At 48.1% G+C, this 15,796-nt stretch overlaps 1 protein-coding gene across 1 annotated transcript in view; it reads left to right on the forward strand.

Moving 5' to 3' along the window:
• LOC102766449 (protein HIRA) overlaps window positions 1-15,212 on the forward strand; it is a 48,667-nt gene extending 33,455 nt beyond the window's left edge. Inside the window, 8 exon segments of the mRNA XM_015567297.1 lie at window positions 146-294; window positions 1,303-1,464; window positions 2,085-2,143; window positions 3,034-3,139; window positions 4,411-4,533; window positions 4,993-5,156; window positions 7,523-7,611; window positions 15,096-15,212. Of these exon segments, the coding sequence (XP_015422783.1) occupies window positions 146-294; window positions 1,303-1,464; window positions 2,085-2,143; window positions 3,034-3,139; window positions 4,411-4,533; window positions 4,993-5,156; window positions 7,523-7,611; window positions 15,096-15,212 (969 nt within the window).
• The last annotated feature ends 584 nt before the right edge of the window (window positions 15,213-15,796 follow it).

A 15,796-nucleotide genomic window follows, 5' to 3' on the forward strand; every position in this document is an offset into this window, starting at 1 on the left:
GCTCTTAGACAAGCCACATGCCTTCTCTGCATGTTCCCTGTGAAAGGAGATGGTAGGGTTAGGAAGCTCTGGAGTCTCTAGCTCTAACACCAGTTCTCTGCTCTGCTACACGGAAAGAACATTGTGTTTACTTTCCTCCATTCAGGTGAGCTCCGACCCCTCCATGTACATTGAGGTGGAGAATGAAGTGACAGCCGTTGGGGGAGTGAAGCTGAGCCGCTTGAAGTGTAACCGGGAAGGGAAGGAGTGGGAGACGGTACTCACTAGCCGGATCCTCACTGCTGCCGGTAGCTGGTAAGGGTGAGGGTCTTCACCTGGCCCAGCATTTCATGTAAAGCAAGCACCACGTGTGTGTTGTGTGGTGCTGATGCACTGCCCCCCAAGTGCTAGCTCCCATGGAGACTGCAGGTCTTGTCTGGGCTGAGAGTGTGCAGTTATCATCTCAGTCCCTGCAACACCCAGTGAAGTTGGCGTCATTACCTCCATGGTACAGCTGGGAAAGCTGAGTCCTAGAGGCTCACCCATGCCAGGATTTTCACCCAGGTGTTGTGATTCCCTTGTCTGGCAGACTCCTGAAGTCTCAGGTCCCAGGCTGAGCTCTGCCTGGCTCTGACTTGGGCTGGTTCTTTCTCTGGATCCCAAATTTTAATCCAAGGAAGTCAAGATAGACTTCTGACTGTCCCCCCTGAGTTCCCCGCCCGCCCCTTTCAGATTCTGCACTTTGAGGGGAGACCTTAATTCAGTGTTAGTCACCCAGGGCCTCACAATGGACTTCTGGGCCTCTATCCTTAGAAGCTGTCCCTGTATTTACCCCCCCACCCTAGCCAGAAAGGCTTTCTGAGCACACAGCTGGCGTCCCTTAGGGAGACACACTCCCTTGTTCCCACACTTCTGGCCTTTCTCGGCAGAGATCTTCTCAGGACTAGTCCAGCTAGTTGTAGCCAGTAGACTGTTGAGTAGACGCTATGTGGCCTCATATGACAAGGGAGGTGTGTTTTCTGGGGCACCATCAGTGGTCCTCTGAAGTACCCCCAGTCACAAGTTAACATTAGGGTGAATTCGGAAAAGCTTGAGCAGCCTAGTGGGGGAGAAGAACATAGTCTCTAATGAGAGATCTCAGTTCTGTCAGCCCTGCTGTCCCGCCCTCCCCCAGTCCTACTGGCTGGCCCTCTCCCTGCCTCTCCTGCTGCTGCACCCACTCAGGCTCAGGCCCAGGTAGAAGGAAGGCTCTGTGCCTTGGGGCTCCTACCTCTGCCACAGCACCTGATCATCATGACACCTATCCCCTCTCTGCCTTCTCAGTGATGTGGTATGTGTCGCCTGTGAAAAGAGGATGCTGTCAGTGTTCTCCACCTGTGGTCGCCGCCTCCTCCCTCCCATCCTCCTGTCATCCCCAATCTCCACGTTGCATTGCACAGGCTCCTACGTCATGGCGCTCACTGCTGCGGCCACGTTATCTGTCTGGTGAGAGACAGGCCTGGGGTGAGGTGGGCTCCAGGCAGGGCAGGATAGGGCTGTATAGGTTCCTCTTCACTGCAGGAACAGGGGAGGCAGTGGAGGAAGCCGCCTGGCAGACATGCCCTTGGGCCCTGCTGGCATGGGGGTCTTTACAGGCAAAGAGACCCAAGCAGTTGGACACTGCTTGTGATGGCCACCGCACATGTGTGTGTACGTGTGGGGGAGGGGGCAGGTATGCAAGCGGAAGTGGGGCAGGCTGCCTACCCCTGCTACCACTTCTATAAGAGCAAACCACATGACAAAACACAATGTGCCAGCGTCCAAAACACAATGTGTGGGTTCATCAGAATGGGATCTCAGCTGCCACAGTGTGACCACGCTTCTCCCAAAGTGGGTATGGCATTAGCGACGAGCCCCACAGCTCTGTTGCCTGCGCCCTCTGCTATAGCCTCGTGTGGAGAAAGTAACCTGGCTCATGGGGAGCAGAAGCCTCTTGTGGCCGAGCTCCTCTCGGGGAGGCCGGGGCAGGGTGTGCAGAGACCACAGAGCAGGGGTCTGAGCACTGCGGCGCACTTTGAGGCATTCACTCAGATTGGAGAGTAAACTGCTTCTTATCTCCCTCCTAGGGATGTTCACAGACAGGTGGTTGTGGTAAAAGAAGAATCTCTGAATTCTATCCTGGCAGGTAACCGGCGATGGGCTGCCCCTGGTGCCCTGATGAGGGAGGGGACAGGGAAGCTCAAGTCCCAAGCTCCACTCAGCCTAGACCAGTGATGGCGAACCTATGACACTCAAACTCATTTTTTTGGTTGATTTTTCTTTGTTAAATGGCATTTATTTATTTTTTATTTTTTTTTAAATATATTTTATTGATTTTTTACAGAGAGGAAGGGAGAGAGATAGAGAGTTAGAAACATCGATGGGAGAGAAACTTCGATCAGCCGCCTCCTGCACATCTCCTACTGGGGATGTGCCCGCAACCCAGGTACATGCCCTTGACCGGAATCGAACCTGGGACCTTTCAGTCCGCAAGCTGACGCTCTATCCACTGAGCCAAACCGGTTCGGCTGTTAAATGGCATTTAAATATATAGTATATGTGCTGCCGAAGCGAGCACGGCATTTAAATATATAAAATAAATATCAAAAATATAAGTCTTTGTTTTACTATGGTTGCAAATATCAAAAAATTTCTATATGTTACACGGCACCAGAGTTAAGTTAGGGTTTTTCAAAATGCTGACACGCCGAGCTTAAAAGGTTCACCATCACTGGCCTAGACAGAGAGCAAGAGCCAGTCTCCTGGCTCAGCCCAAGGTACTCAGTGTGACAAGGGGTCACAGTTATGTTGCAGGGAGATGCACCCTCTCTGGGGCGCATTTCATTGGCTCCCTGTGTGGTGACAAAAACCTGTGGGTGGTGGTGAAAACAGCACTCACAGGGAAGAGACTCCCTGAGTCAGTGTTAAGGCGCCTGTTTCTGGGACTGGGTGCCATGTTCAGATTCCCCTCGGTGCATGTGCAAGCACTTGCTAATCAGAACACACCCAGAATCCATTCTTATGGTGTCTCCCCAGGAAGTGATATGACGGTGTCACAGATCTTGCTTACACAGCATGGAATCCCAGTGATGAACCTGTCCGATGGAAAGGCCTACTGCTTTAATCCATCACTTTCTACATGGTAAGCAAGCCACCCTTCCCTGGCCCTGCCCCAGAGGAGGTGTCTGTCCCGGGTGGTAACAGGTCATGTGGTACTTGCTCCTCAGGCCTGCCCGGCTTGGCTTTTCCTGGGAGTTGGGCCCTGGAGTAGAGGTCACAATGACCGCTTGGTCTCCTCTCTGCTGGAGGAGACAGAACTCAAACCCACCTGCATAGGCCCTACTGTCCCTATTAGAGGCTGGAGGCCCACAGCCTCTCTGCTCTCAGAGCCCTTGTGCAGGGGTGCTTTGCTTTGTCTGCTGAGACCACTTTGTCTGGAATAGGCATTTGAAAGTTCTTATGGTTGCAAATATGTATTTCCAGCCTGGCTTCCTTAGCCATCATCAGTGTCGGTGAGTCAGCTTCACAATACCTTCGCCAGCACATAGCAGATTTTGAAGTCCAGTAGCGGTTTCGACTTTAAATTAGTAAGGTTGCACCATCAGCAGATGCGGTGGTCTGTACCTTTCCTCCACCCATTTGGAATTTGGAGCCCATTTTTATATTTGTAAAATCCTTTCTACATCAGAGATCTCAACCCCAACATGTAAACTGTGTGCATTATATACCAGCCACTCTGAGAAATTCTTCTGCCTGCACCTTTTGGTCCCTCAAACCCAAGTTCTTGTGGCATTTTTCTGTTCAGAGTTGCCAGGCACAAATTCATCCCATACTGAGATCTCTTTCCTGAGTTAAAAAAAAAAAGAAGAAGAAGAAGAAGAAACTCCCCGCTGCCTGCTCTTCCATATTGCAAGATGTTGTGTATTATTATGTAATTACTGTAATAATGGAAACAAGCCGGGTATTTAAGAAGGAAAATGTTGGCCCTTTGTATTTTGGGCATGTTTACAAAGGCACCTGGCTGTCTTTAAAGTGCGTAAAGAAAGTTTTCACAAAGATGTAAAGGGTGTGGAGAAGGTAAAGAGCTGACTGCCTCGGATGCTGTGGAAGCACATGAAGGCTGGATGCTGGCATTCCTCGAGGTTTCGAAGGGCTGGGCCACGTGGACTAGACCACTTCACACGTAGGCCTCCTGGCCCCAGGAGCCTTGTCAGTGACCTTCCCTGTCATTAATGTTCCCTTGTAATGAAAGCTGTCTGTGAGAGACCTATGGTGAGAATGCAATGACCCTCAGCCTTTGCTGGTGTTCTGGTAACAGGTCTGTGGTGCTTGCTCCTTGGTAGCCTCACTGCCAGCCTACCCTGCTGGACCTCCTGGTTTTTCTGAGCTCAGCTCCTGCCTTTACCTCCCCAGGAACCTGGTTTCTGACAAGCAAGACTCCCTGGCCCAGTGTGCGGACTTCAGGAGCAGCCTGCCTCCCCAGGACGCCATGCTGTGCTCGGGACCCTTAGCCATAGTTCAGGGCCGTGCCTCCACGTAGGTAACCCAAGTGCCGGGAGAGGTGACTGGGTTGTGCAAGTACAGTCCCACGCAGGCCAGCTCTCTGATTGCTGTCCCCTGTGCTCAGCTGCTGCTCAGCACAGGCAGACTGTAGGTGCCAAGAGTTTGGGGCCCACATCATATAATTTCTCAGGGTGCTGGATGCAAGCCCTGTTACTTCAGGGCCCAGATGCAGTTTGAGGTGCCACGGGTCATGGGCACTCATGTATTTTGGTTGGGGGTCTGTCACCTCAGGGATCTAAATGGGAGGTACTGAGTGGGGTACACCTGGGGTGCCAGAGCATCCAGGACATCTGCAGCTGAGACATGGGGATGGGTAGGCCAGTGTGGAGCCTGACATCTGCCCCTCTGCTGGCTTCTTGCTGGTATCCTGGGGTGCATGGTGGCAGCCTCCTGCCCACACAGTACCCACTGCCTCATGATGTGTTTCTGCAGCTCAGGGAGGCAGGCAGCCCGGCTTTTCTCCGTGCCTCACGTGGTGCAGCAGGAGACGACTCTGGCCTACCTAGAAAACCAGGTGGCAGCAGCACTCACCCTGCAGTCCAGCCATGAGTATCGCCATTGGCTCCTCCTCTACGCACGGTACCTTGTGAACGAAGGTGAGGTCCCTAGTGGTTCCTCCATTCTCCTGGGCCCAGCTCAATCCCTGTCCCAACACAACCCTCCTAAACGCCTGTGAGTCAGGGAAGAGGTACAGTGGCCTAGGGCTCCTTACATTCCTTTCTCCCAGTCTGCCATGGTCATCCAAGAGGCCCTAGCCTCCAGTTCCCTGTCAACATGATGCACCCTCAGCCTCCCCACCCCCATCTCCTAGCCTGAGCTGTGATCAGGCCAGCTCAACAGGCATCCAGCCCATTACAGGCTCCCAGCCCCTGAAGGGAGTGTTCCCTGAGGGCCAGCAAGATTAGCAGCTGAGAGGGTGAGGGCAGAGGATATGTGGAAAGACATGCAAATGTGATGCTCAGACTTCTGTTCTTCCCTCACACCCTTGGAGCATCAGTGGTCAGTGACCCCAGGGAGGGTGTCTTGCAGCATTCAATGTGCTTGCGCTCCTCTTCCTTTTCTGAGCCCCCACATGCCCTGGAAGGGCTGGCCTGCTGTCCAGCACCTCCCCTTGTCCCTGCAGCCTAGCTTTCCCTGCCAGGGCTCTCAGCACCTGCATCTCCTTCCCAGTATATGCCCACCCACACTTGCCCTGTTGTTCAGCAGAAAGCAAGGTGTGTTACAGGAAGTGACCATCCTGTTCTTAGGGTGACCGCCCAAAGCCTCTCATCCTCTCTGCTAGGCAAGCATGGAGTCCGCCTTACCAGTCTTCCTTCTGCTTGAACATGACCTCCAGAGAAGTGGCCTGGGAACTGGCCCTCCCTAAGTTCTCCCTGTGTCACCATGAAGTTTACTGAGCAGCCTCCCCCACAGCCTCTCCTGGCCTTGCTTTGCTTTTGACATCACCCTCTCCATTTTGTTTATGATTTAGAGGGTAAAAATGAAGTCTAGAAAGGACAGAAAAAAAAGGTCAAACCTCTACAAACTTTATTCCCAGAATTTGTATATCATGTTTCCTCTGATGCAACTACATGTTCTATATACCTTGCAATCCTATATAATCCTATATAATAAAAGGATAATATGCAAATTGACCAGACGGCAGAACGACTGGTTGCTATGACGTTCACTGACCACCAGAGGGCAGACGCTCAGCGCTAAGGATGTCCGACTGACGGCTTGTCAGACAGACATCCCCTGAGGGCTCCTGGACTGCTAAAAGGCACAGGCCGAGCTGAGGAACACCCCTCCCACCCCCCAGTGCATGAATGTTGTGCACCGGGCCTCTAATAAATACATATTATACTCACACACACACACACACACCTCTGAGAACAAGCATGACTGACCAACTGAAGCCCCTCTCCCTTCCCCAGCAGACTCCAGGAATGAGTTTGATATTTACTCTCCAGTCTGTGTGGCCGCCCAGCATGTGTGGTCACTGACATTTCTAAATATTCAGTCTTTGCAAGCCCTCCCCCCTTTTCTGGGATGCTCCTCACACCCCATTCTGCTGGGGAAATGCCTCCTCTGGCTCCGGTTTCCTTCATCCTGGCTGTTGATCAGGACTCACCCTGATGCCCTGCATAAAGCCACTGCCTCCTCTGGGGCCTGCACCCCTTTGTGAAATCACTTCTGCCACTTGATCCTCTTTATCTTTCACGTGTCTGTTCCAGTGTCCATACGTAAGTCACCTCCTCTCTTTATCCCTTGCTTCCTAACTATAAAAGGAGAACTCAAGTTTTAAAAGGAGACCCCTTTCCTTGAAATTCCTCAGATTCCAGCTTCATCCTCTTATTTCCACTCTCATCTTTGGGTGATTTCATCCATTTCCTGTGGCTTCAGCTGCCCCCAGTGCCTACAGACTCCAGACCTGCCTCTGGCATTTCTGGCACACCACTTGGCTGTGCCCATAACCCTTGACTTGATAGGCCCTTGCCTGCTTCTCCTGTCTCTGCTTAGTCACCACCTCCTCAATCTAAACTCATCCCCTCGCCATCTCTTACCTGCTGACCCTGCTGAGCTCCTCTCACACTGGCTGCCAAGATGTCTTCTCTCAAATCTGACTAGCCCTCTCCCCTCCTTCTACAAATTCCCATAACCTTGGGGGGTCCATCCCAAAACTGGCCACATCTCATTTTTTCTCGTTGGCCCAGCACAGAGGGGCCACTGCATGCATTGTCAAGGGAGTAGGTGAGTGAGTGAGAATCTGTCATTGTGAGTCTCAGTGCCCCAAACTGAGAGGCATGCAAGAGGCATTTTGCCCATAATAGGCAACACAATAAGCCTTTGTTCAGTCTGTTTTGATATACCCAACAACTTAGCATATTCTTGATTTTTTATTTCTTTTTGTAATGTGTTCCTATTTCTGTTTTGTTTTGTTTTGTTTTTGTTCTTTTCTTTTTTTTTTTTCTGTAATTAGGGTTTGAATACCGACTCCGAGAAATATGCAAGGACTTACTGGGTCCGGTTCACTACTCCACTGGAAGCCAGTGGGAGTCAACGGTAGTGGTAGGTGCTTCTTTCATTCTTGCCACAAGAATTCTCTTGAAAAGTGAAGGTGGAAATTGAAAAAGTAAGCCAAAGTGCTTTGGAATTCTTCCTCAGTAGATGTGTATAGCACAATGCCTTGGATCCCAGCATCAGTGAGCAGGTGAGATGCCTGCACTGCACAACCCAGCAAGAGTTGGGCCCTCAGCATGAAGCCTCACGGGGGTTCAGACACGCACTCGGGCTGAGGAAAGCTGCCTGCGCAGGGCTGTGGGTTTGTTCAGGAATAAGGTGAAAGATCCTTCCCTGCCCTCACGGAGCTTGCAATCTGGTAGGGAGGCAGATATAAGCCAGGGGGCAATTTAGTCTACAAGAAAGGTTTAGACATGGATTATGCTTAGAAGGAAATGAGCAGATCAGTAAGACAAGCATGCCTGGGGAAGGGTGACCAGGGAAGACTCAGAAGAGGACTTTGAGGATGAGCCAGCTCTGCAGAGCCCTGGGGAGAGTTTCCTGGTGGAGGTGGTAGTACGTGCAAAGAGGGCTTGGTACATCGAGGCCACTGTGACTGGGACATAATAGGCAGAAGAGAGGGTGATAAGAGATTAGGCAAAAGAGCTGAGCAGGAAGCAGATCATGGAAGGCTTATGAAGATCCAGAGTTTTCGTCTAGGCAGCGGAAGTTACTGAAGGATTTTACACAGATGTGATGTAAGCTGACATAGAAGACAATCAGCAGAGGTGACATGAACTAACAAAGAAAACTGGTCAGGCCTGACAGCGTGACTCAGTGGTTGAGCATTGACCTATGAACCAGGAAGTCATCACAGTTCAATTCCCAGTCAGGGCACGTGCCTGGGTTGTAGGCTTCATCCCCAGTGTGGGGTGTGCAGGAGGCAGCCAGTCAATGGTTCTCTCTCATCATTGATGGGTCCCAGGTTCGATACCGGTCAAGGGCATGTACCTGGGTTGCGGGCACATCTCCAGTAGGAGATGTGCAGGAGGCAGCTAATCGATGTTTCTCTCTCATCGATGTTTTTAACTCTCTATCTCTCTCCCTTCCTCTCTGTAAAAAATAAAATATAAAAAAAAATAATAATAAAAAAGAAAAGAAAACTGATCAGGGCTTGTTTTTTGTGGGGTTTTTTTATTTTGTTTTTTCAAAAGTTCTGGCAATAGATGCAGGTGACTTGGATCAATATGATGGCTATCAAGAGGGAAAAGAAAACAGATTCTAGATGTGTTTTGGAGGCAGAACAAAAAAAGACTTGGTGTTTGGGTGGTTGGATATGGAGTAGGTGAGGAAAAGAGAAAAAATGAATGTGTGGACAGCTCAAGGTTCTTTTGGCTAGTGTATTGATTGAATTGAAAAAGGAGCAGGTTGGTGAGGAATGGGAGAAGTTGTGGGTCCAAGAGTTAGTTTCAGTGCTTCATTCAGTCACTGAGCAAAGACTGATGGAGCACCTTCTCTGGCCAGGCATAGTCTAGACCAGGGGTGGGCAAACGTTTTGACTCGAGGGCCACAATGGGTTCTTAAACTGGACTGGAGGGCCGGAACAAAAGCATGGATGGAGTGTTTGTGTGAACTAATATAAATTCAAAGTAAACATCGATACATAAAAGGGTACGGTCTTTTTTTTCAATAGTTTTATTCATTTCAAACGGGCCGTAGTTTGCCCACGGCTGGTCTAGGCAAAGGGCAGGCAGCAGTGACTAAGGCTGACAGAGGCCCCACCTTTATGATCTTCATTCTTGTGGAGAGAGGCAGATTCAAAACAAGTGAACACGTACATTCAAAGTGTTGGGTGGGGGTGGGTGCCATGGAAAAAATATATATAGGGCAGGGGGTAGGGAGTACTGGCAGGATGCAATTTTATGTATTGGGTGATCAAGGAAGACCTAATTGACTGAGCAGAAATCGGAAAAGATGAGAGATGAAGCCCACAGATATTTGGGGAAAGAATATCCAGGCGGAGGGAACAGCAAGTATAAAGGCCCTGAGGTTGGGGGTTGGGCATCTTGCAGCATAAGAGGAACAGCTGAGCAGAATGGCAGTGGGAGAGTCAGTCTCACGAGGTTCTAAAGGACCTGGTGTATACTTGGCCTCCTCGACTTTTTATTCCCTTTTTTAAATAATATTTTTTTATTGATTTCAGAGAGGAGGGGAGAGGGAGAGAGAGATAAATACCAAAATTGAGAAAGAACCATTGATCAGCTGCCTCCTGCATGCCCCTCACTGGGGATCAAGCCCACAACCCAGGCATGTGCCCTTGACTGGATTCGAACCCAGGACCTTTCAGTCCACAGGCCAACACTCTACCCACTGTGCCAAACCACCTAGGGCTCCCTTTTTATTGTTATAATAGATCTTAATTTGGTTGGCTAAAAAAATCTTAGAGCTTTGAAGATATTATGCTGTACCACAGACTTTTATCATCCACTGTTGTTGCTAAAAACTGCCAGGAATCTGATTTCCATTGTTTTGTAAATTATTTTGGGATCGACCCTTACTTGGTGTTTTGAAGTTTCACAAAGCTCTAAGTCTATGTCTTTCATTCATTCTGTGTATTTTCCTAGGTTCTCTTTGATTATATTCCATTTTCCCCATCATGAGAAATATAATATCCTCTTTTTGGAATCTGTTACATTATTTTTATAGTTTCAGTTCTCCCCATATTTTCAATTTAGTCTTTTATCTTCTTGAGCATCGTTCTACTATGAGGAGCCCTTATGGATCTGTTTCTATTTCCTATAAATATTTCTGCTAGTTCTCATTTATATTGTCTTACCTCCTTATGTGCCTGGTTGGTTTTGACTGTCTACTAGACTTGGTATTTGAATGATTATTTCTAGAAGTGTTTTGAAGCCTCAGTAATGTTACCTTCTTCAACAGAGCACTTTTATTTGCTCTTGGCCCTAGCCCTACAAGGCTCCCTCAACCAATTCAGGGATTGAAGTCTTCTGGGCTACCTGGGGACTCAAAGCTGGGTACTAATTATTACACAGACTGGTTTACTACCAGTCTACCCTTATTCTAGAGTGCATTTCTTTGGAGACTAGCACAAAGGAAGGGTGATTTATCAGGGACCCCACTTTTCATGAGTCTTATGCCCCTGCTTTGGTCCCCCTAAGCCCTCAAGTCTAATAGATGCTCTGCTCAGCCTCTTCCTCATCAATGAGTGTTCACAAGCCCTAGCCAGTTTGGCTCAATGGATAGAGCGTTGGCCTGCGGACTGAAGGGTCCCAGGTTCGATTCCCGGTTGGGGCACATGCCTGGGTTGTGGGCTCAATCCCCAATGTGAACTGTGCAGGAGGCAACCAATCAATGATTCTCATCATTGATGTTTCTCTCTCTCTCTCTCTCCCTCTCCCTTCTTCTCTGAAAGCAATTAAAATAAAATAAAAAAATAAGTGGTCCCAAGGTCTCTCTGGATTTCTACCTTCTCCACACTCCAGCTCAATCCACTAGCACTTGAGCTCTCTGAGGTCTGTTTCTCTTTATCCAGCTTTGTCCCCTTTCTCAGTGGGAAAGGTTTTTCTGAATTCCCTATAAGAACACTCACCTCTAGGCAGCCTGATGGGCTATCTGCTGAGGTGGGAGACAGGTAGGCCAGTGCCCAACCAACCACTCCTGTGGGGCTTCACTCTGGGAGCCTTAGGGCAAAATGTCAGCAAGAGCTCTACGTAACAGTTCTCTGTCTCCGCCTGAAGGTAAGCCTTCTAGGCTAGTGTGGTGCAGGTAAAAGGGAGCACAGACAGGCCATTGATTCATGGCCATGCACTCTCCCTGCCTCCTCCCGGCTGGTGGTTTTTGCTGTCTCTAAGTAGGATGCCTTATTAGGGATTTGCCCGGGAGAGTCTGTGGCTTCCTTCCTAGGAAGCACTGTCAGTGTGGTCCCACTTGCTTTTCCTGTAAACTGCTTAAAACAGCTGGTCTGCTCATAGTGCGTGGGCAAATCCATGACAAAATTTCTAGAAATTGCTTTGTGGGAATTCTTATATATTAGGGAAATTACTCTTTGTGATATGAGCTGCTAGTATGCCTCCAAAGATCCAGGCTTCTTTCCCTCAAGGATCATGACTCAGTGTGCATAGGAGGGAGGTGGAAACAGAGGGTTGCACTAAGCAGCCATCCTTCAGGTGCCTGAGCTCTGTGCTCACCACTGTCTCTTCAGCCAGGGCCTGCTATTGGAAGCCCCTCTGCAAAGGTCTTTATTGTAGGACCTGTGTCATTGGCCAGAGAGAGGGTGATGAACTGTTTCCAGGCTGCTGCCTGAAACAGTGAGGAGCATCACCTATTACTGAGCCCTGGGTAGGAGATGATACTTGATGGCTGTTGGTATTGAAACCAGCCTTCAGGCCAGAAGGTAGATCCTCTTATAGCTTGACCAGACCATCTGAAATTTTTACTTTGCTAATAGCAGTTTGATATCCTTTCATTTTCTGTTTTTTAAATATATTTTATTGATTTTTTACAGAGAGGAAGGAGAGGGATAGAGAGTTAGACACATCGATGAGAGAGAAACATCAGTCAGCTGCCTCCTGCATACCCCCCACTGGGGATGTACCCACAACCAAGGTACATGCCCTCGACCAGAATCGAACCTGGGACCTTTCAGTCCACAGGCCGACGCTCTATCCATTGAGCCAAACCGGTTTCATTTTCTTAGAGTTTTTCAGGTTTTAATTTAAATTTTTTTCTTGTTTTTTTAATTTCTTGGTGATTTTTTTTAATTGATTTCAAAGAGGAAGAGAGAGGCCGAAACCGGTTTGGCTCAGTGGATAGAGCGTCGGCCTGCGGACTGAAAGGTCCCAGGTTCGATTCCGGTCAAGGGCATGTACCTGGGTTGCAGGCACATCCCCAATAGGGGATGTGCAGGAGGCAGCTGATCGATGTCTCTCTCTCATCGATGTTTCTAACTTTCTATCTCTCTCCCTTCCTCTCTGTAAAAAAATCAATAAAATATATTTAAAAAAATAAATAAATAAACAAAGAGGAAGAGAGAGATAGAAACATCAATGATGAAAGAGAATTGCCATCAGCTGCCTCCTGAACACCCGACACTGGGGATGAAGCCCACAACCCAGACATGTGCCCTGACCAGGAATTGAACCTTGACTTCCTGGTTCATAGGTTGAAGCTCAGCCACAGAGCTACACCAGCCAAGCCCAAACTTTTTTATTAGAGACCAGAGAATAAACATTTCAGGCTTTGCAAATCCATAAGATCACTTACAACTACTCAACTCTGCATTGTAGCATAATGTGTAAACAAATAGGTAGGTATGTCTGCATTTTGATAAAATTATTCACTAAATAGGTAGGATGGATTTGGCCCAAGCCAATTCACAATCTACATGAGATCTGTTATTTTGTTGAGGTTTGCTTTAGAGCAATTTTTCATATTTCCATGTGTGCCAAAGAAGAACTTGTGTTCTCTAGTTCTGAGTGCCTTAAATGTCCTAATGGTCATGTTTCCAGAATGTTCCATTTGGATTACCTGAATTACCTTTCTGGACACATCCCTAATGGAGTGTGTATTAAAATCTCCCTGTAAGCGTAGTTTTGTCCCTCTCTCCTGACTTTCTCTTTTTCCAAAGATGTTTTCGTTTCAAACTCTACTTTGATAATTGTAAAACACACACTTTTATTTACTAACATAATTTTTCTCCATCTTTAACTTTTAACATTTCTGTATCCATGTTTATGTGTTTTTTGCCAACATCATGTGTCTGGCTTCTGTTTAATCTGACAAGCTGAGGATTTATTAATCACAAATTGAAATAATTTATATTTTTTGTTTACTTTTTTTTAAGACCAACATAAACGTTAGCAAGAGGTTGATGACATTACTTTTATATCTCTTTTAGCATCATCTCTATTTACTTCTTCTTATTTTTGAGTACCTTCTAGAACATTTTCAGGGTGGATCTTTACTGTGGTAAACATTATTTTTTATTACATCCTCTTATGTGAATAACTGCTTGGCTGGATGAAAAAGTAGATTATGAGTTTTTCCCCGGTATATTTAAAATACTACTTTAGCCGAAACCAGTTTGGCTCAGTGGATAGAGCGTCGGCCTGCGGACTGAGGGGTCCCGGGTTCGATTCCGGTCAAGGGCATGTACCTGGGTTGCGGGCACATCCCCAGTAGGAGATGTGCAGGAGGCAGCTGGTCGATGTCTCTCTCTCATCGATGTTTCTAACTCTCTATCTCTCTCCCTTCCTCTCTGTAAAAAATCAATAAAATATATTTTTAAAAATAAATAAATAAATAAAATACTACTTTATTGTGCCTCTTGGTATCTCTTCCTTTGTAGGTGATATGCTCTTGTTTTTTAGAACTTTTCAGAATTTTTTTGTTTGATATCTATAGATTCTGTGTATTTCATTCTAATGTATCTAAAATACCTTTTTTTTTCATATTTTCATCAGCACTCAATGAAGCCTTTCAACCTAAGGCAGTTCCTTTTTCTTGAATTGTGTGAAATCTATCCATATTATTTCTTCAAATATTTCCGTCTCTCTTTTGTGTCTCTCTCCTGTGGGACTCTTGTAGATGTTGGGCCCATTTCCATACTTCATCTGCCCGTACTTTATCTTACAGTCTCTTCCCTTACAGTTTCCCCTCTGCATGCCTCCCTGCTCGGGCACTGGTTGCTCTTCCATCTGACCCACTTGACTCAGTCTTCAGCAGGGCCCATTCTCCTGCTAATTCCATCTCCTTTAGCCATTGAATTGCTCAAATGTAATCCCTACACTTTGTTCTTTTCTGTAATTCTTTGTGTGGTTACCATGCTGCTTTAACATTTGGACCTTCTCTTCGAATGGTCAATATTTTTGGTTAATGGTTTTCCCTTTGCAGCAGCTGTGCTCCTCAGGGTTCTGTAGAGTGGAGACCCTGCCTGGCAGTGCATGTTGCAAAGGGTCCAGGCAGACCTTGGTGCCAGTGCACCCAGGCATGGAGGAGATGTGGGCAAGAGCCAAGGGCAGACCGTCTCCCAAGACTGTAAAACCAAAGCCAGTCATTGACTCCCAGGTGCCACCTCCCCCCTGGGCTTGAACTCAGACCCCTGGAGGGCATATGCATGAGGGAGCAGCCCCCTCAGGTGGCCATCTACCTGTCCCTCTATCCTGATATTCTACTTGCATCCTGCTCTGGAAGGCCAAGCTACTGTGGTCACTGAACAGTGCAGTTGAAGGCTAGTGGTGACTGTGCCCGCAGACTTAAGGGGCACAGACCCACCCTGGTTTTCTCTGTAGTATCCTTGCACTGTGTCCTTCCCCTGAACCCTGCCACCCACCCCACACACCCAGGTCAGCCTTTCAGCTCTCCCAGGGCTTCTTAGCATGCAGAGAAATTTTTCTCATCCATCTCTGGTTTCTCCAAGGGGTCCCTAGGTATCAGATGGGCAGGCACAAGGGTCTCTGTTAGGCCAGGAAGCCACCCACAGTCTAGGTCTCCTCACTGACACTTGCACTGAGCCATCATTTCTGTGCCCACAGGGTCTACGGAAGAGGGAGCTACTGAAGGAACTGCTGCCAGTCATCGGGCAGAACCTCCGCTTCCAGCGTCTCTTCACCGAATGTCAGGAACAGCTCGACATCCTAAGGGACAAGTAGCCTGCCCACATCTGCCCCAACTGCAGCCAGGGCAGGGCCACCTCTCACCTTGTCGGGCTATAGTAGGACAAGGAGACACTGGCAGGAGGTGGTCTGTTGCTGCTCCCGTGGAAGGAGGCAGCTCTGCTGGCAACTCGTCCCTCTCTCCAGGACCCCCACGCCGAGCAGGGGCTGGGGCTCCGCCCTGCTACCCTGGGATCAGCGAGGCACACCCAGATCGACCGTCCTCAGCACGGTCCAGAGGTGGACACTAGCCCCTGCCACTGCAGGTGCCGTGCTGCTTCAGCTATGACGAATGAGCCATTTGTGAAGAGAGAGCCCTGAGATGTATTATGCAGTCAGTAGACTGACCGAGACTTATGTAAAAGGAAAGACTATTCCAACACAAAGACTATTTTTGTACTAGAATTTGCTAACTTGTAATACGGAATTTTCCTTTTGGCCAATAATCAGGATTTCCCTATAAGTCACTTGAACATTGGTTACTTGTAGGAAAAAATTTAAACTCTAATTATGACAGCTACATTGAAAAATAATTGTACTGAAATTAACTTGTCTATCTTCATTTGGTTTTAATTTTTAAA

Source organism: Myotis davidii, unplaced genomic scaffold, assembly GCF_000327345.1.
Source record: "Myotis davidii unplaced genomic scaffold, ASM32734v1 scaffold223, whole genome shotgun sequence".
In the NCBI taxonomy this organism is placed as follows: Eukaryota; Metazoa; Chordata; class Mammalia; order Chiroptera; family Vespertilionidae; genus Myotis; species Myotis davidii.